At 42.3% G+C, this 22,023-nt stretch overlaps 1 protein-coding gene across 3 annotated transcripts in view; it reads left to right on the top strand.

The window, feature by feature from the left end:
• The window catches only part of EXOC1 (exocyst complex component 1), a 188,249-nt gene that overhangs the window by 73,931 nt on the left and 92,295 nt on the right, over positions 1–22,023 (top strand). For all 3 annotated transcript variants that reach the window (XM_029587384.1, XM_029587375.1, XM_029587366.1), the window contains 3 exons: positions 1,490–1,639; positions 14,662–14,767; positions 17,279–17,323. In XM_029587384.1, the coding sequence (XP_029443244.1) occupies positions 1,490–1,639; positions 14,662–14,767; positions 17,279–17,323 (301 nt within the window). The remainder of the gene's footprint in view (positions 1–1,489; positions 1,640–14,661; positions 14,768–17,278; positions 17,324–22,023) is intronic.

Genomic DNA, 22,023 nt, shown 5'->3' with positions numbered 1-22,023 from the left:
TTTCCTGAAGACCCTGGTACAGATCAGGCCTTCTGTGATTTTGAAACCGTGTAATAAACTAAACTGGTATTTGCTGTTCCTGCTTAACCCAGAAATTTGCATCTGGTATTCTAATAGGGTTATAATATTCTCCTGAATCTGTGGGTGTATTTTAAATATTTTATCCTGCATTCCCTGTTTTTCAAAGATTTATTTTTTTATTTTTTTTTTTGGAAAAGGCACTGAGCACAGAAATGTTTGAGTGAGCACATAAGAGAGGAAAGGCATTCGTTTTAGGCATTGCATGGTCCCCCCAAAAGTGAGAATTTCAACGTTGACGATGGCAAGCCATTAACCTCCTCACTCCCCTTTTCCTTTATTTTTGTGAGTTATATTTTGTAAGCAGGTTTCTTAAAACAATTTCTAGATTTATATACTTCTGCATACGCTGTCAGTTATTATAAATAGTTCAGCTGCCAGTACACTGCAATTTCTAAAGTTTTTTTTCCTCCATAAATTTCCAAAAGAAAACACCTTAAATATTTTCCATTTTTGGATTATGTTTTTGACAGTTCCCTGTGGCCCATGCCATAAGTTGGCCTAACTAAACTGGGATGCCATCTATTTCTTTACATTTGGGAAAATTGGGTTATGCAGAAAATACTTAAATTATGTTCTTTAAAGATCCCAATTTTTGACTCAGTTTTTATACATTGATGTTAACCACGAGGAATATAAAATATGTGGATATGCAGATCTAAAGAAGACTATATTGTATATTTTAATTAAGTAGTGTTTACATATTCTATCAGGATTGAGGACCAGAAATGTTTTCCAAAAAGGATCTTGGCATCCTTATTTTATTAATTTTTTGGCACATTGTAGCAATGCTTTTCATTTTTCCTCCTCATGGGTTTGTCATTGTCATTGTTATTGTAAAATCTGAAGGTTTAAGAAAATTCTTGATGTGCAGTATTGCAATGACTAACCTTTATGTCCGGAGTCCTAGGCCCATTTATACCAAGCAGAACACAAAGTGAGAGCCATCCCTGAGTACATGTGCCCCCGAAAGAGTTCCTGTGCCAGAAAGGGAAAAGACTTGCAAAACGAATCTATTCACTGTATAAAAAAAAAAAAAAAAAGTTTATAATATAAAATAACATTTGGACTACAAATTAAAATGATTTGAAAATACTGCACAAACCAAACATTGCTGTGTGTGTCCTGAAGTAAAAGGAGCTTGGGTTTGACACCTCACCTTGAATCTCCGTTTCTCTGTGTTGCAGCTGCAGAGAGGTGCAGATTGACAACACAGAATTGGTCCATCCTGCTGAGCTGTGGCTGAATTTTCATTTGTTTCAGCTACACCATGGATGGGAAACAAAGGCTAGGAAACTCTTCTTAGTCCCTTCTAACTATGTGTAATCAGGATTGAGGGTTACATTTTGTGCCCCCTCAGGTGCCCCATGCTTTCAGCTTTGTTCATTATGGTGTTTTTTCTCTTATCCAGGGTCACGACCAGAGTTCCACTCTTGCTCAGCACTCTGTCGAGCTAACCTTACCAAACCACCATCCCTTTCACAGAGACTTGCTTCGATATGCCAAGTTAATGGAATGGCTTAAGAATACGGATTATGCTAAATATGACGGACTTACTAAGGTATGTGGTACAGACCTTGGATCAGATCTTTCACCACCGGAAGGTAGTTTGCACAGCAGGCGTTGCACACAATTCCAAAATGGCTAGGAAGACTCTGAAAATACAGAGCACCTCTCTGCAGCATGCTGACAAGCTCTGATTTCTGATGGTGTGGGGTTATTGGTAGGACTGCTATCGGTATGTTCTTAAGTACGTTTTTAATAAGGGGGGATTGAGTTAAGTCAAACCAATTCAGTTCAGCAGTGAGGACTTAAATCTGCAAGCAGAAAACCTAGATATAAAAAGTTGATTTTAATCAGGTTTTCCGTTTGTACTATATATATATATATATATGGTTTTTTTTAAATTTATTTTATGTAGCAATAACCACATAACCCATGTTGGTACAAACTGTTTAGGTATTTTTACCCACATGGTTTGCTCCTGTAATCAAAGCAAAAGTATGTGTGTACATTTGCTTTGATTATTGCCCTCTCAAAAAATGTGAGATTTGTACCTGCTTTCTGTCTGGGTAATTTTTTCAAGTAAAACACATGTAGTTTTGATTATAAAAAACTGTATGTGGTATTCCATCCTTCGCCCGCTGCCACTTCCAAGAATGCCTTGTTATAATACCGTGGTTTCCATGGGTAAAATGCTGTTTTATGTGCATAAAGTGTTTTCATTATTGCTCTCTGTAGGTACACATTTATTTCAAGGAGGTCTGGATAGCAGGGATTTCTGTGCTCCAAAGACTTTATTGCTGAGTGCTGGTTAGGCTCAGGTTGGAAAAATTATGGGAGATTATGGGAAATCTTAAGACAATTTCATAGCAATCTGTGCACTCCCAAAGAGTTGTCATTGTGTTTTAGAATGATCATATTTCACAGAGACACTAGTAGTCCTTCCTTTTCCTTTTAGCTACAATATAGGGAAACCTTGGCCAGTCAAACTCACAAACGCATGTGATTGTGTTTCTGAGTAATAATGCTGTAAGCTACCTTCAGCACTGTTGGGAAAGGTGAGCTAAAATTCCAAGAATGCAGTAGAGGAATAGCCTAGTGGTTAGAGCAGCAGTTTGAGAAACAGGCAAGCCACTGTTCAGATCCTGCTGCTACTCCTTGTGACTTTGAGCAAGTCACTTTACCATCCATTGCCTTCCATTTACCTTCATTGTAAGTCCTCTGGGGACAGGGAAACACCTAATATACCTGACTGTAACTCATCTTGAGCAACCAATTAAAAGGAGTGAGCTAAATCTAAATAACTAAATAAATTCTTATTTCTGAAGCATTTAAATCCTTATATGAGACCGGCTGTCCCAGTTTTTATGGAGACTTTGCACTGTGCATCCCTGCATGGGGAAAGACACAAAAAAACCTTATTTTTAATTTTTGCTTCCTTTTCATGATGTGCAGAAGTGCTCTGGGTCTGTTGTTAATGCCATTTTATGGTTTTGTTAATATAAATGTATACATCCTTACACGTTTCCAGCAACGTGATGGTTGCTAAATTTAACCCCAGGCACTGCCTTGATGTTACTGAAGAGCTGTTTTAAACAGCTTGTATGAGTGACATTAAAGCCCTCCTAATTCAGCTGTTTAAATAGGAATTGATATTTTAATGGATCCTTACACTGGGGAAGCGTTAAGTGGCTGACTTTAGAAGAAAGCTTTCATTTCGGGGAAGAAATGCCAGCACAGTGGTGACTGTGCTTGGCTTGATGAGCGGAATCACTATCAAAAACTGACCTGGCGATAAGAGAAAGTGTTATGTGCTCAGGAAGAATAGTGCTGAGTGAAATGCGTTGTCCATCTGATTAGGACATGTCTCGTTTTTTTTTTTAACTAATGCTCTTCAAAATATCGATGCAAAAATTGTTAGGACAGTGCCTTGGATTTTAGTTAAGTGTTATCATATCAGAGAGCTCTGTTAGAAACAACAGGGAACTTGGGCTAGCATTTCTGACAAATGGATTTGTCCTTGAGTGAAAAAAAGAGATGCAAGTCATGCATCAAAGCAGAATTCATGTTGCATTCCTATAGAACCAGATGTAATAAAGGGTTTTTCCTATTTTATGTCTTATGGGAGAAGCATAGTACATGTGATCAATTTGTGTACTCCTTTTTAAATAATACATTTTCCAGTAGCAAGGTAGAATAAGTTGGCTTTCCTTGCTGCTTGGTCAAAAAGTCATTTTAAATGTATTCTTAAAGCACAGCCATAATGACTGTAACTTATTGGTGTTGGGGAGCACTATAAGAAAGTGAAGTGTTTAGATTCAAATCTAATGTGATGCAAACGGGTGACTAAAGTTTGACAGCAAGATTAGTGCTTTAAATAATTTACCCTTTAAGTATGTTCTCTGTTGGAGCTGTCTGGTATCCAGTGATTAACCATGTGAACATTCAAATAAGCAAAACGATCAATAAAGCTTTTTGCTTAATTGTGTGTTTGGTGAATGGGTGCACATTATCCCAGATGTATTTATTTATTTACAAGCAGCACATCAAGAAAAAGCAATGCACATGAAGCCAGCCTTTGACTGTACTAAGTGCTTGCATGGTGCATGGCATACACTGTACTTCTGAACACCTGCTGTCACAATTTCTCCCAGGAAAAGCAGGATGGTAGTCCTCACATATGGGTGATGTCACTGGACGGAGCCCTATCACAGAAAAATTTCTGTCAACGTTTCTAGAACTTTTGACTGGCACACTAAGCATGCCCAGCATGCCATAATCCCTGTAGCCACAGGGGTCTTCCTTCAGTCTCTTTTTTTTCCATGCTGCAGTTTGCCTCGCGGTTAAGAGCTTTGTGAGAATTTTCTCACTACTTTTCCTCATGGAAAAAAATTGAAGTTTTCTTCACAAAAAGTTCACTCGTAGGGGTCTCCCATCGCGACATCATTTTCCTTGACACTTGGTGAGTAATTTCCACCGTTTTTTGGTCGGTTGCGGCTACTGTACCCTCTGTTACCGCAGGCCACCGACCATTTTCGCGGCCCTTTTTTCCAGTATGGCTACGGGCTTTAGCAAATGCCCAGTGTCCGCGTATGATTTAATTACAGACCCGCATGATGTCTGTGTTGTGCCTCGGCTCAACATACAATGTTTGTCGATTGCCCAAGCTGTGCGCAAATGATCCCGAAGGGCAGGCGTGCCCAACTGGACAAAATGGAGCCCCTTTTCAAAATAAAGTTAACTCCATCGACATTTACCCAGTCATCACTGGCAGGAGCATCGACAAAGTCCATTGAAAAACCTCACCGGGAGCAACAAGGCAGCGGTACCGTCCATCATCGATTATATCTAGGACATCGGCATCTCCTTCCTCGGTGCAGGAGAAATACCGGGCCGAGCACCGAGGGAAACACTGGCACTGGCACGAGTCTATTCCCAGTGCTGACGCCGCATCGAATTCAGTGGCTATCGAGCCAATGCCGAAGAGGACACGGGTAGAGGAGCCTCCTACCTACTTTTCACCCAAGATACTGAGGTGATCCCCACCAACATCTGTGCTGGGTACTGAGCCCCCACAGACTCCTGTGGAGGTGCCAGTAGCGCCTAGCCTGCCTCCCCCTGTAGCTGTGTTACCTATGCCAGCTTCCAGGGAGAAGCTGGACATGCTTGTCCAACAGGCGTTCCTCGATACTCTCCGGAGCATTCATCCTCCATCGATGCTGGCCCCCATACCGGCACTGACACCGGAGCCATCGATCTTCACACCGCTGCTCGACCGCTTGGACACACTCATCGGTGCCCTTCCAACCCAGCCTGGGCCATCTGTACCGAAATGACCTAGTTAGTCTCCGAAAGCCCTGATACCCATTCCGGGGTCCTCGGAAGACGAAGGCACGGACTCTAGTCTTCTTCCAGCGCCGCTTCCACCGATGCCAGAACTGGTTCCTGGTCTGTTGGGGCTCATGGAATCGAGACTCCATCGATGCTGCTGAAATCTTCATCTGTGCCGCCGCACCCTCCATCGAGGCCATCGAGGGATCCATCAATGCCAACACATCCAGGAGTATCAGGTCTTTTTCCTCCTTCGGGATCTCAACCAGAGACCCTGTATGACCCATGGGAGGATGATGACACAGATGCTTCTATGGAGGAAATACTATCAGAACCATCTCCTCCGGAAGAAAGGAGACTGTCTCCTCCAGAAGACCTCTCCTTTGCTAATTTTATAAAGGAAATGCCAGAGACAATCTCTTTTGACCTGGTCACAGAGGAAGACACATGTCATAAGACATTGGAAGTCCTCCAATTTGTTGATGCAAAGAAATTATGGCTATTCTCGTCCACGAGGTTCTCTTGGATCTCCAGCATAGTCTATGGGAGCACCCTTGCATTGTCTCTCCTGGGAATGTATCTGGTCCATCATGCTCCAGGATTACAAAAGCCACAACTACCCCACCAATCAGTAGTAGTTGAATCCGCACAGAAAAAGGCCAGGAGACTGCGCCCTCACTCTTCATCTCCCCCTGGAAAAGACCAAAAATTCCTGGATATTTTGGGTTGAAAAATCTTTGTGTTCTATGCTAGTGTCATGCATTGCTGCAAATCAACTTTACATGACACAATATCAGAAGAATCTCTGGAAACAAGTTCAGGGAATAGCTGACTCTCTTCCCCAGCAACAACAAGATAACCTCAACGCCATATTACACAAAGGCCTTGAGACTGGAAAGCATGAAGTAAGAGCCGCTTACTATTCATTCGAAACTGCTTCTCTCTTATCAGCAATGGGAATCAGCGCTAGAAGGTGGGCCTGGCTTAAGGCATCGGACTTGCAAACTGAAGTCCACGGCTGATCTACTATGTACCGGAGAAAATCTATTCGGCGATAAGATACAGGACGCAGTGGCTCAACTGAAAGACCATCACGAGACCCTGCACCAACTGTCCACGGTTACTATGGAGGCTCCCTCCTCTGCAAGAAGGACCACAAGAAGGGACCCCAAAAGACCATTTTATCACTCACGCAGGTACTACCCACCTACATCTCGCATGAGACAAACCAAACCACCTCAGAGAGCTCATCCATGACAGCCCAAGCCATCCAGGCCTCAGCCAGCCCCGCAAACTGGCCAAGCCCTCTGGATTTTGAAATTTATCCAGAGAACAGCAGCCCCTCCACAAATCCAAAACCAGACTTGCCAGTAGGAGGTCGGATTCATCACTTCATAACCAACTGGCTCAGCATTACCAAAGACCAATGGGATATATCCATTATAACCCAGAGGTACCATCTAAACCTCGTCATGGTACCCCCGGATTCACCACCCAATCCACTGTGGATGCAAAAAGATCACACAACCCTTCCAGAGTCAGAACTATCCACCTTTCTGAGCACCAGGGCTGTGGAAGCCGTTCCCCAGGCACAGCAGGGCAGAGGGTTCTACACCCGCTATTTTTCTCATTCCAAAGAAATCAGGCGGCCTCTGCCCCATCCTAGACCTCGGCAATCTCAACAAATTTCTGCAGAAAGAAACATTCAGAATGGTGTCCTTGGGCACCATGCTTCCATTTCTGCAAAAAGAAGATTGGCTCTGTTCTCTGGAACTTCAAGATGCTTATGCTCACATTCCAATATCCCCACAGCACCGCCTGTACCTGCACTTTAAAGTGGGACATCAACATTTTCAGTACCAGGTTCTGCCTTTCGGATTTGCCTCGGCAACCAGTGTATTTACAAAGTGCCTAGCAGTGGCTGCGGCCCATCTATGCAAGAGCAGCGTACACTTGTTTCCTTACCTGGATGATTGGCTAATGAAGAGCCAATCCAGGCAAGGAACTCTCAAGATCACTATCAATCTACTACACTCGTTGAGATTTCTCATCAACTACCAAAAATCCCACCTGACTCCATCTCACCTCCTTACTTTCATCGGAGCAGATTTGAACTCCAAAGTCACAAAGGCCTTCCTGCCCAACGACTGCGCAGACACACTCTCCAAACTAGCTTCGTCTCTGCGCACAAAAGAAACAGCCTCAGCCCATCAATTCCTAATGTTGCTGGGCCATGTGGCTTCCACGGTCCACGTCACTCCTATGGCCAGACTGGCCATGAGAATAACTCATTGGACTTTGAAATCTCAATGGCTCCAAGCCACTCAACCACTTTCATCCCAGATTCATGTAACCCACCAGCTCATCTATCGCTTCTCTGGTGGACAAACAAAACCAACTTGCTGACAGGTCCACCCTTCCAGCAACCAGTTCCACAATTAACCTTAACCATGGACACATCCAACTCGGATTGGGGAGCTCACGTGAACAACCTTCAAACTCAAGGTACTTGGACACAACTCGAAGCAAAGTATCAAATCAACTTCCTCGAACTTCGAGCCATACACTATGCTCTCTATGCGTTCATATGGAATTCTGGAGATCAGAGGACTGCCTGTGGTTGAGCAAAATGCTGGATGGAATGAGGAGACACTGGACAGCATTAGTATTCTTGCATGAGGCATCCCCAGAAAGTTTAAAAAGAAAATCTGGAAGCACAAATTTATATTTTTCTCTCCTGATCTGAGATGAGGAGGGAGAGAATAGTGAACCAAAAGAAAAGGAGGGAAGTGACAATAACAAAGATGTTGGATGTCTATTCTCCACCTATTCATAAGTGGTTCAGTAGAGTGGGAGCCTGAGCAAGCCCCATATTTGATCCTATATTTAGATACCATTATGCAGGCTCACAAGTGATTTAGAAGCTGGGCTTCTTTCAGTTACGATGTAAAATTTTAAAAATGTATGATCAAGGACAAATCAATCTCCTGGAAACACTGTGCAGTTGATTTGTAGCTCGATGAGATAACCCATCAGAAGTCTATCAATAATAATAGAACTCATAGTTCATCAGATTTCCCCAGGATAAGGGACAGGGATTGGGACTGAGAGATGGGCCATATATAGACAGTTTAATTCTGGGCAATTCTCTTGGAACTTATGCTGATTCCTGCATGCCTGCTCTAATTGTATGACTCTCATCCATAATGACTATGCAGGGCCACTAGAAACTGCTGACAGCACCCCAGCAATTAATTGCCTAGGAGCAATGATGGGCCTGGCCCCTTTGCCAGTTAATATTTTGGCCATGATTCCATGGTTAAGCCTATATCTGCACCAAGTACAAGCGGCATTGATCACAATTGGTTTTCCTCATAGTTTCCACATTTCATGTTTTGAGATCCCCGCCCTTGCGGGCCCTCTTCACAATTCTGCATCATTTAGGATCCACACATCAGTTGCCAAAAAAAAAAAATTGATTATCCAGAAACCCACATTACTGCAACTTATATCCAACAATCTAATAATATAACTGTTTAACCCTTCTGTGACTCACAAAGAATTCAAAAAACTCTTCATCCAAGCAAAAAAATTTTTTAAGAGAGGTGGTTGTTTCATACCATTGAATGAAAGGTTTCCCCCATTCTTTGTTCTAATCACGAACATACCACCATCCCCCTTGTTTATTTTTTAATTTTGTTCAAAAGTTCAAAAACGTAATGCCTATAAAAGTAAATTTTGTTATGCAAAAAATGGGAACAGTCCACAACTCTAGTGTATTCAAAGGATTAGCAAACTGTTACTTCTATAAAGAGAGTTCATATTATCAAAATGTCCCATAATGCTTAGCCAAAAAAAAGATAAAGCAATTGTTCTCCCCAGGTAGAAGAGCGCCTTCCGCATTTCTCCTTTTCCTGATTTGATCATATTCCCTTTAGGTATTGTCCTCAAAAAGAAACCTGGCAAATTTCAACATTCATAATTTCCTACCCCAAGGGTCAGTCTGTGAATGATATCAGCCCTCTACTTTGTGCTGTCAAGAATACTTCTTTAGGCCATACCATTGATATTATTTGCAGGGTGGGTAGTCTTGTGCACCTGACTAAGATGGATATTGAATCTACTTTTCACTTGTTGCCTGTTTTATCTGTTAAGTTTCACATTTGGGGGCGAGTATTATTTTGTTAAATGCATACCGATAGGATAAGCAATATCAGATCCTTATTTTGAACAGTTCATTTCTGCACTGGGTCATCTAACAGTCCTCAGAATGTCGCAACATTGTCCATTACCTAGATGATTTTTTACTGATTTGCAAAACGCCTCTGAATGCCAGACCCTTTTGGAGGTTTTCTAATGGACAGCGGCCAAAGTCAACATTCCATTCACTCAGAACAAAATTGAGGCCCCGCTTGATCTATTATTTTTCTGGGCATTGAAATAAATGTTGGGAAGCGTGTGTCTAAATTTCCATCGGAAAAACTTGCCAAGGTAAAGGAAGCACTCGCTTTCGTGGGGTAGATTTATTTATTTATTTATTTATTTAGAATTTTTATATACCGACATTCTCGATACAAAATATCAAATCAAATCGGTTTCCATTATAACAAAACAGTTGCAGTTGAGGCGTTACATAAAACAAGTGTCTGAACATTAGAACAAAAGTATTACATAGAAATAAATGAATCCTGAACAACGTTAAAAAAACCAAATGAGTAGGATAAATAAGTGGGATACAATAGGGTGAAACGTGAGATTCGTTAAAGTTAATTAAGATTAAAATTAAGTAAAATTAAAATTAAATTAAAAATTAAAATTTGTACATGGAACAGCGATCAATGTAAATGGGTATAACATAATCTCGTGTATTTCCTAGATAAAGAAAGCAGCCCTCAAGTAATGCCAGTATCTCATGGATTTGATTAGTTTTGTTTGCTGAGTTATCCCAATAGGCAGAGTTTTCATTAGGCGAATCGCTAGGGCCAAAGTGGGCATTCCAAAAAAAAAAAAACAAAAACCCACATCTGAGTTATGGCCCCCATTAAGTTTGATATCAGGATTTGGGAGCAATTCCTCCAAACATTTAATGGGCTTGTGCTTTGGCAGGATCCCCCAAGTTTAACAGCAAATTGGAACTATTCACAGATTCATCCAGGGTTCAGGGTTTTGGTATTTATTAGAAGGGCAGTTGGCGCACAGAGGCTTGGCCACCATCATGGCACAAAAGAGGCATATTTAGGGACATAACATTTCTGGAACTGTTCTCTCATATGGTGGCCATTTACATTTGGGACCAAGATCTCAGCAATAGGTCCATAATATTTAGGTTTGACAACATATTTTTATTTTAAGTTTATTTTAAATATTGGTGGTTGAGTCTATCAACCGGTTATCAGCCAGGACAGAGGATGGGATTGCGCTCTTGAGAGAATTAGTGCTCTAGTGCTTACAACCTAACATAGTAGCTTGAGATTTATTTAATGTTTGGGTACTTGCCGGGTTTTTGTGACTTGGATTGGCCACTGTTGGAAATAGGATACTGGGCTTGATGGACCCTTGATCTAACCCAGTATGGCAATTCTTATGTTCTTATTTCATTCCATGCTGTGCATGTGCCAGGAATCCAGAATATAGTATTTTTGATTTGTTTATATTTTTGACTACGAGGAATCAAGAATGGCATTGCTGATTCTCTTTCCCATTTCAAGTAGTCGCCCTTCAGGTCCCTTGCTCCAGAGGCAGATGTTTTCAGTATATGGAGTCCATCCCACTCTGAAGTCTGGTGATTTGGTCCCCCAAAGTTTGCTGATGGAGTCAACGCCAGGAAAAGCTATGCAGGTGCCCTCTCCTATTTTCCGTCCTTCCTTGTTGCCAGTGGTGCTGAATTGCACTGGCCTGCTAACACTCAATCTCTGGTTAAATACATTCTGCAATGCAAAGGTGAAGGGATCGCGAGGTCTACAATGGTAATGTGCTTTTCAAAAACGCTGGGAATACAGAATCCAGCCAACAATTTTGTGCTGATGAAAATGATTCTGGGTTGAGCAAAATTTGCAGGGAAATACCAGGATGTGAGATGCAAATGTTGCAAACCTTCCAGGTTGTCTGTTTCAATGACTAAGACCACAGTGTTTAGCTGTACCTTTTCTTTGGCTTTCTTTGTGGCACTCCCCTTCAGCGAGCTGGTGACTCACTCTGCTGTAGGCCCGCTGATCATTGGTCTGCAAATAGAGGATATGGTGTGGGTCCCAAAATGGGTCATATTGTACATCCACATATTCAGGATGGAGCTAGATGGACCCATCCATAAATCCAAGATGAACCCAAAAGGGGAAGAGATGCATTTGAATAGGATGAAGGGTGACCCTATCTACCCAGTACTTAACCTTCACCACTACCTGGCTAAGAGACCTCTCTCCCCTGGGCTATTGCTGTTACATGACAACAAAGCAGAAGTCACAAATCAGAAGCCTAATATAACAATCTTGGATTTCTATTTCCCTGAATTTGTCTCCTGGCTGGTTAGCTATGGTCAGACCCTTCCACCTCCAGGCTCCCTTAATGTATCTCTTCTCCCATGTTTTGTAACCAATTACAAACTAATTGTAATCTCTGATAGTACTGCCCATCCTCCTGCTTATTATCTTAAGACATGCACTACACACACTAACCAGGAAAGAAAATAGGAATTCACCATAAATTTATTAACAAAGCTCACCACTTTCATGGCTACCCTGTGAGGCTGGTTAGCTGTCCATCAACTCAAGTAAATAACCCCTATCTTAAGGTTATATATATATCACCTGATGATCAACTGCTTCAGAAGTCATTGGCTAATTGAAGTTTTTCATAGGGCATATCTCAGTATAGTTAGGACCCTTTATGTCATCTTCTGCACTCACCACATTATGTTTTCTGTTGCATCTTCCTGGTTGAAGCTCCTGGCTTACAGATTTATATGTGGTCATTGTGGGTGGAACTTTAGTTTGTCATTATATAGCTGTCTGGCTCATGAGTGGCTGGGGTCTGGTATTAGACATTTCTCATTGGCTAGCAAGTACATAGACACCTATTTGGTAACTTGGGGTTAGGCCTTCCAAATATGTGATTAGTTATGACTGAGTTGCTGTCATCGTGATTAAGTCTGTGAAACAGGGGGACAACTGTAACATCAGCAGTCCATTATCAGGCCTTTATTTGGTTAGAGTACTTTTCAAATCTGATTGCTTGGTAGGGACATTCTGCTCATAGTAGGTTCAGTATCATACCATATTTCATCTGCAGTTAACTATCCAGAGTCTTCCTGCAATATGGTGAGCTTTGTGTACCAAAGGTTCAGCTTGTCAGCTCCTCATGCTGCCAGTTTACAGCCTGCATTAATATATATTGACATGGCATCTAAAGTAGTTACTCAAACCTGTCTTACTCATTTCCCCCCTCCCACTGGATATTTCCATATCTTTTAGCTTCTACAAAGATAGGAAATGGCTGCTAGCTAGAGAAAAACAGAGAAATAAATCTTTTGTGCATTGAATATTTGAGCCACTTTCCTATAGGATTTAAAACTATTACTGACCATTAACACTGTCAGTTATCACACTTTAACACAAATTCACCTCAGGAAAAAGCCATATCTTTAACGTTTTACAAAATTTGTAATAATTCAATTAATGTTGAATCTCCAAAGATAACGTATTCCAAATAGTAGGTGCCATCATCATCAAAAACTCTTAATTTTGCATGCTCACCATTTTAAATGAAGGAATCTTAAGAAGTGATGGCTGCAGCCCAGGGCAGCAGTGATATGACTGCACTGTGCTTCTTGGAAGGCATGGGGAAAACTGCATCCGGACACAGTGGGAATTTGATCTACTTTAGCATAAAATCACTGCTGTGCAGACTAGAGGAACATTTTGGTCTTTATCTGCCATTATTTATTATGTTACTATGTTACAAAGTGCCCCATGACTAAATCACACTGGAATGATGATATTCTCTCTTATCATGAAGATATCCAGGACCCTCTCCTCTCAGCACTTTAAAAACCAATGAGGCTAACTTTCAAACAACTCCATGTAGCTCCATATTTATATGTATATGGCCATGTGGAGGTCGTCTAACCTGTGTGTATCAAGTAGGTGCAGATTATAAAATATGTGCATGTGTTTCCCCTAACATATGCACAAATATCTGCAGTGCATTGAAAGAACATACTTTTCGTATTTTAAAAACATATGCACACATATTTTACGAGCGAAAATAATTGACTTGCTTACATAAACCCTGTTTTACGTGTGGAAGACAGTATATTTTAAAACATGCACATGTAATTGAAATCACCAGGTTGCCGAAACCTCCACCAGTTCACCCAGTCCTTCAAATCATTGAGATCCTCCTAGTTCTTCACTCTGAGCTCCCCTCATTTCATCCAGACCTCCCACCCAACCAATAGTAGACAATATACAAGATTGAATCAGTTGCGCAAGGTAGTTAACAGGTGTAAAATGATGCAAATAAGTTGCCAAATATATGCACGGAAGTCTCTTAGAAAAAAGCAACTTGCATATATACCTCTTGGCCCTGCCCCAGAATGCCTCTAGACCACCTCATGTTTGCATATATACTTTTAATCATTATAAAATAGCAGGTACATGAGTACAAGCTACTTTCACGTCTACAAGTTTTGAAAATTCACCCCAATGTGAGCACCTTAAATTGTGCTTGAGCTTCTGTAGAAAGCCATGTAAGGTGTCAATATCTTGTTATATTGAAGTTGTCTTGGAACAGCCCAAAACCGTTCTTGCAACCGTATTTTAAGCAATTTTCCATTTGTGTAAGACATTATGGCAATTCCACCAACATTCTGTTACATTCTAGAAGGAGAATGAATTGCCAACTTAAACTCATATCTAAGAAAGACTGCAGTTTCCGCAACTTCTCACTTTTCAAAAAGCCATCTGAATTGTTTTATAAACGGTCACATCTCACCCTCAGCTTTACAGAAACAGAACACGCAAATTTTTCACCTTCTGAACTATTGGTTCCTTCACTGGACTCCACCAGTATTTCGATGAGAATTCATATAGTGAATGACAATGTTTGTGTGAGAAAACCTGTTATACAACTTTCAAATGCCAGTATATCTGAAGATGTGTATGATACCATAATTGTTTTAGATATTCTAAAATTCTGTATGTACTAATTTTTGTTGTTAACTAACCAATCATAAATATTTTCTTTTATCTTCAGAATTATATGGATTACTTATCCCGTTTATATGAAAGGGAAATAAAAGATTTCTTTGAGGTTGTAAAGGTCAAGATGACTGGCATCACCAAAGAAGGGAAGAAGTTTGGTAAGAGTGATAAAAGAGAGCCTTTCCTCCCAGCTCTACTGACAGTTTTGAAGTCTAATGTAAATCATGATGAATCTTGAGCTATCAGGTATCAAAAACATTATTAGTGGAGCCAATGATCCCATGAGCCTGCTTATAGTAATGGACCATTAAATAAGCCTCCAGGAAGAGTTATTTAAAATATCAGTATTTGCTTTCATTGCTAGTGGAGTTGGACTGCCTTGATGTGACAGGCATCTCTGGACAGGGAGGAATCATTTCATCGAATTGGCAGCAGCATAGAGATACCTGGATAGTTATTGATAAACAGTTTGAAACAACTACATTAGCATTTTTTTTTTTTTTAAATCAAGCTAACTTTCATGTAAGCATAAACAGAATGGAATATCTTTTTTATTTTTATAGCTAGGGCTTATTTCTTTCAGCCTACGAATTTCAAGAAAAGTTTGACCACTTCTGAGTTATAGAAACACTTCTCATATGTGAAAAACCCCCACATGTGATGAGCCCTGTTAATGTATTTGGTCTTTCTGTGCTGAATATTGAAACCACTGATGTTGCATCATTTTTGTACTATTAGATAGTTGTTTATCAAGAGAGAGAGAGAGAAAGATGTATATGCAGGGCTCCAAAAATATAGGAGGGAGAAATAACTAGGGATTGAGTTGAGGGAGTGGTATAGCGACTAAAAAAAAATCTTGTAAACTTGGGCCCTCTTTTGTATAGACAGATTTAACCAAACACATAGATCTGCCACTATATATCTGATCATGGATAAGCTAAATTATTTCAGAGGATCCAGTAAAACAGAAAATAGGGAATAGAGGCCTCCATCTTAGAGCCTTTGTTTGCTTTTTTAAGATTCTTTGCAGCCTTTGGCTTGTTAAGCTTCTGGAATGCTCTTGCAATTCTGAAGTACTGTGCCTATGCATGGTCTTCAGGGGAAATCTTCTCATGCTAGATGCTAGCACAAGTGCTGTGATTCTCTTTTGCAAGCTATATGACGCTGAGCAACCTTAACATTGTTTTAGAAATTCTTTATGCTGTTTACTGGCAGAACACAGATAACTGTAATGTATTTCTTACATGCTCAGAATAATGCTGAATGGGGTGTTTTGTTCATCCCATTGTAACATGTCCCTTTTTTAAGTAGTATTCTGTAAATAGTGACTTAAATTTTCCTGACATCAAATTGAAATAATATATCCATGAGGTGGTATGGAAGAGATACTGAATTTGGTTCATATCCCTCTACATCCAATTTGTTCATTAACTTCTCTGGCTGTTAAATATCCTGATACCTTGTGGTTGTCTTGCAAAGAGAGAGAGAATCGTACACTTGGTGTGAACTGTGCTGATGCAATTCAGTGTATTCGGCTAAAGGAAGCCTTTCTTTATAACACTTACCCAAAGCAAGAATTGGAGGTTCCCCAAAGGCCTGATTTAGATACTTATGATCTGTTTTCATATAATTCTTTTAAAATAAATCAAGTTTGTGTTACTTATTGAAATAAAACTTCCAGGGGAGTAGCCATATTAGTCTGTAATACAAAAATAACACAGAGGTTGGTGGCATCTTATAGACAACAGATTGCTGAGGCATGAACTTTTCAAGGATAAGAATCTATATTATTGGAGGCATCTGACAATGTGAACTCTTGATCTAGAAAACAAATGTCTCAATAAAGTTGTTAGTGTATTAGACATCACCAACCTCTGTGCCACTTTTTACTGGAATTACTTAGTGAAGCATTTCAAAAGTAGTTTCACCAGAGCTGAAAATACTTGTGGCTGTGTTTATACTGCTCTGAATCATGAGTGTAGTCCTGCTTGGTCAATATGGACCTTTCTCCAAGGAGACCAGAAAATGGCTGTTCTATAATGACTGTATCCCATGAATCATTCTATTTTGGGACTTTACCCATCATCTCACTGGAGAATCCAAAGCCACAGATTTGATGAATAGCTTAAGTAATGCTATTTGCAGTATTTCTGTGGGAAATACTTAGGTGGTGGTTGGAACTGAAAGTCCATGCTCATGATTCAGTCTTTCCAGACTTAAGCGATGCATGTTTTAAATGTTTAATTTTGACAGCACTGATCCAGTTTAGATTTTATATGATTTACATCATTACACAGCACTAATGCATTATAATATTGTCTGTTGTACAGTATTACCAGACTTAGTTAAATTTTTTTCATTACTATATTTATGATTTTTGTAAACCATTTAGTTTAACAGAACTTTTGTGAAATGTAAGGGTGTAACTTTTTTTCATAATTGGATCTGAAGCATCTGACATGCATTGCATTATTTTCCATATAGCCATCATTAAATTTTCTAGTACTTCATCAACTAAACTTATTTACTGCAGTAATTTCTTGCTTCTCATAGTTCTCTGCATGTCTCTTTCTAACTAGTGCCTAACTTGCCTTTTGTGCATGGTTTGTGCAAAATGCCTTTTTATAACCCATCTTTGTCTTTGATGCTTGCAACCTAATTCATCGCAGCTACGTTGCCTCGAAAAGAAAGCGCTGTCAAACAAGAAACAGAGAGTGAGTATTATTGGGGCATTCGTAGGTCTCATCAGTGCATGATACTTTATTTTCAGTAGTGTGGCATTTGTCTCAATTATCTTGGAGAGCTTTTTAATATGTAGGACATCATCAAGGAGGAGGGGTTAAGTAAATAATGTCTGCTCCTAAGCAGAAGACCCTGGTTTTAGAAGTAACAGTACAAAGTTTAATATTCCAGGCCAGCTAGGTTTGCATATATTAATGTACATGTGTTGACCTAGGGTTGTGCACTGATTTTTTTTCGTATTGTTTTGTTTTGGGTTGTTATCTGTTTAATTTCATTTTTAAAATGGTTTGGGGGTATTTATTTCGTGTTTCCCTAATTTTGGACTTAGTGCGCACTACCTAACATCCTGTTAGCACGCACTAACTCAAAATACTAATTTTATGAAATTTTGTGTTTTTTTTTTTTTGTTTCGGGGTGCTCCCGACACAAGACGAAATAGACAATTTCATTGCCATTGACTATTTTGTTTTAAAATGAATGCACATCCCTGTTGACCAGTAAAGCCAGATTAAGACGATAACCTTTTCATTTGGGAAGCAGCAGGGTACATGGAACTTTTTGAAAAGATTACAGTAATTTTCTGCACACGAATGCAGAGCATATCACATTTTATAAGCAACATAGGAATGCCCTTGCAGTTTTGAAAGAGACTGCTTTTTAATCACATGGTAAGTACTGCCAAGGGAGCAGAGGTAATAAAATTAGAAAAGCCATGCCGGATCAGACCAAAGACCAGTGAGCCTGGCATCCTGACTAACAATTTGAATCATGTGGAAGTACCCGGCAAAATGTTTTGGGGAGATTAATTCCCTGTTGCTTATTCCTAGAAGGAAGATGTAGTCTATCTGACTAAATTCCACTACTTAATTGAGCCTTGACTGAAAAAAAAATACTTTCTTAAATTTGTCTGAAATCTGCTACCAGTTAGATTCATTGAGTGCCCCTAGTCCTAATGTTTTTTAAAAGGGTAAATAACCATTCCCTATTAAGTTGTTCCACCCTACTCAGCTCTCTCTGTTTATCTATAAAATGCTTGTGTCGGTCACACTATCTTAAAGCCCTGTCTCTCATGCTTCCACACATGAGGAAAAGCAGGTATAGGCGCACATACATAGATGCTCGCATAAGCATGCAATCAAGTTTGTGCAAGCGCATATGCAAAGCTCATGCTAGTGTGCAGAAGCTCGCGCAGGCCCTCAAAAGTGTGCATAGGCTCACACATCCGAACACACTGACTCCCACATGCACACAGGCTTAGATGTATATATGCGCACACCCAGGGAAGCACAGGCTCCCCCAATCATAAACGCACACATGCAGGCACAGGTACCCTCACAGATAGGCAGAAGCATCCACACACAGGCTGTTATAGAACAGACTACCTGAGCAACGCTGGGCACCTTTTGCTAGTGTAGTGATTTTATAAACCTCTATCATATTCTCTGTCTCTTCTCCAAGCTGAAGAGCCCTAACCTATTAAGCCTTTCTCCAAAGAACAAGGACTGTAGTCCTCTCACATGGGTGACATCATCACATGGAGCCCAGCCCGAAAAACGTTTGTCAAATTTTCTAGAAACTTTGACTGGCACACTGAGCATGTCCAGCATGCCACTAACCACATGTCCACGCGGGGTCCTTCTTCAGTCTCTTCCTTTCCGCGAAGCTGTTGCCTCGTGGTTGTGGAGCTCACGCTTCATTTTGCAATTTTTGCAGTTTTTCTCTTCCTGCGTCACGTAGGGTCCCTCGTATTTTTTTCGGGTCCTCTCCAATCTGGTAAGTCCATCGAGCTTTTGCGGTCTATCACAGACTGCTTCATCGCTTGGTGTCTACCGACCATCGACCATGAGCTGCGTTCTTTTTGTGATTGCGTCGACCAGCTTTTGCTGGTGCCCCCGGACTATGTCCATCACAGACCCCCATGAGGTCTGCATCCTCTGCCTGGGGGCAACCCACAATGTCCATGGTTGTGACCTCTGTGCCCTGATGACCCCTAAGGGTCGTCAGGTGCGTCTTGATAAGATGGAAAAGTTATTCGGGTCCTTAAGATTGAATCCGTCAACAGCTTCAAGGACATCTACCACGCTGGTGAAGTAGATTCCAGTCTTGACCCCATCAGAGTCACCCCCATAACTGTTTCCGTGCCCTAAATTAGGAGCCGGGGACTGACCGCGGTCTTTGTCGGTGAGATTCCTTGCCATTGCCATCGGTTCTGGGCAAAGACAGTGGTGACCATCGAACGATCGAAGAAACATCCACATCGGTCATCGTCTTCCAAGCCAGACTATGGACAGGAATATGCATTGGTGCCTTCGAAGAAGCAATCTCGGGCAGAGGAAGCGATTCCCTCTGACCCTCATGAAGCCTCTAGGTGGCCTCCACAGACACTGGTGGAGGGCTGGGTGCCCCCCAATGCTCTGGGGGACATCCTGATTCTGCCGCCACCTCCTCAAGCTGTTTTGTCCTCAGCTGCCTTTGAGGAAGAGTCGGAGAGGCACATGCGGTTGGTGGTCGGCTGGGCCCTGCAGGGCTTCGATCCTCCAGTTCCACCAGGACCGCCATTGCTGCAGGCGCCGACTCAGCTGGTGCTTGCTCCTTATTGAAACAGCTCGATATGCTGCTCGATGTTCTACTGACGCAGCCAGCACAGATGCCCCAAGCCCCTTCATGGCCGAAGGGAGCATTGCTGCCACCGGCCCCCATCCCGGTGAGTGACTCCTCAGAGGAGGAAGGGCCATAGGGTTCAATGGCGTCTTGAGGATGCATGGCACTCCGCCACCTCCCAGATCCCCCAGGGCCATTGGGATCGGTGCCTTCGTTGCCCCCGATTCCCCCAAACACTGTTGGACCCGTCAGCACTTTTACGGCCTCAAGGCCCACTGATGCTTTCTGTTTCTTCTTCGGTGCCTATGAGGCCCACACTTTGGGTGCAGTTGGGTGTTCAAACACCCCCCCCCCCCCCCCCCCCCCCGCATCCCCGGAGAGATACAGTGAAGGGGAGGCATCTATGTCCTCCACTGAGGAATTGGAGGATCTGCCTTCAAAGCCCTCTCCACCGGAGGAGTGGTGGAAATCTCCCCCAGAGGATCCCTCCTTCGCAGGGTTTGTACAGGCCATGGCAGAATCGGTGCCTTTCCAGCTTGTAACAGAGCAAGACACTAGGCACAGGATGCTTGAGATTCTGCAATTCATGGATGCCCCAAAAGAAGTAGTGGCGGTGCCAGTCCTTGCCATCTTAAAGCAGCTGGTGGCCTGCCTTTGGGTGCACCCCATCTCTGTGCTGCCAGTGAACCATAAGATGGATGCAGATTACCTGGTCCAGCCTACCACTAGTTTTGAGCACTGACGGCTCCCTCATCAGTCGGTGGTGGTAGAATCAGCCTTGAAGAAGGCAGAGGATCCGCACCCATGCCTCAGCCCTCCCCGGGGCGGGATCATAGAGCCCTTGATGCCCTTGGACACCAGGTTTTTCAGGGCACAATGTTAACTGCCTGAATTGCTTGCTACCAGTTATATATCGGTCAGTACTCCCGGAACCTGTGGAAACAGCCCCTGGAGTTTAGTGAACACCTACCACAACAATTCCAGAAGGGTTTCCATAAGATTGTACAGCAGGGCCTTGACTGTGATTAGCACGAAGTCTGCTCTGCTTATGACATCTTTGAGATAGCTATGAGAACTACTGTGACTGGTATTGGGGCTCAGTGGACGGCGAGGCTACATGCCTCAGATCTATGCCCTGAAGTCCAGGACCGCCTGGCTGATTTGCCATGAACAGGGGAAAATCTGTTTGGAGACAGAATTAAGGAGGCAGTGGCACAACTGAAGGAACTATCAGGAGACCCTTCAGCAATTGTCAGCTAGTACCTCTGACACCCAATCGCCCAAGAAGCCCCCTCTGCAATACCCGAAGAGGCCTTTTTACCGGCCATCCAAATACTACCCACCAGCACCGAGGGATAGGCCTCAATGACCTCCTCCCAGAGCGAGGCCAAGACAACCTAGTACTCCCTGGACAACTGCAGTTCCACCACAGAATCCCGCCATGGGGTTTTGACTGACGGCCAGGGAGCATGAGCCAGCCCTCTCTGCAGGGCACCAACCCCCTAGTCAGGGGTCGGCTCCAGCTGTTCGCAGATCAATGGACCTCGATTACATCGGACCTCTGGGTCCTGTCCATCGTGCATCAGGGCTACAGGTTACATTTCCAGCGAGTTCCACCCCGCTCACCTCCGTGTCCCTGATGGAGAGCAACAGGGGATTTATGGATACTTCAGGTAGAGCTCCCCGCCCGCAAACTGGCTCGAGCGGTCAAACCCGTTCCACCCAGTCAACAGGGCGAGGGGTTCTACTCCAGGTATTTTCTAATTCCCAAGAAAACGGGTGGCCTCTGGACCTACGAGCCTTAAACCATTTTTTTTTGTAAAGGAAAAGTTCAAAATGGTCTTGTTGGGCACCTTAATTCCCCTTCTCAAAGCGGGAGACTGGCTCTGCTCCCTTGATCTAAAAGATGCGTATGCCCATATCCCCATCTTTCAGGCGGATCGGCAGTACCTGTGATTCCTAGTCTATGGGAATCACTGTCAGTATCATGTTCTGCCTCTTGGCCTGGCATCCACCTCCCGTGTCTTTTCCATGTGTCTGGCAGTAGTCAGAGCCTATCTTCAGAGGCGGG

Source organism: Rhinatrema bivittatum, chromosome 1, assembly GCF_901001135.1.
Source record: "Rhinatrema bivittatum chromosome 1, aRhiBiv1.1, whole genome shotgun sequence".
NCBI classification, from domain to species: domain Eukaryota; kingdom Metazoa; phylum Chordata; class Amphibia; order Gymnophiona; family Rhinatrematidae; genus Rhinatrema; species Rhinatrema bivittatum.
Note: the sequence above shows the minus strand (reverse complement) of the source record. Positions and strands in the feature narration are given on the sequence as shown.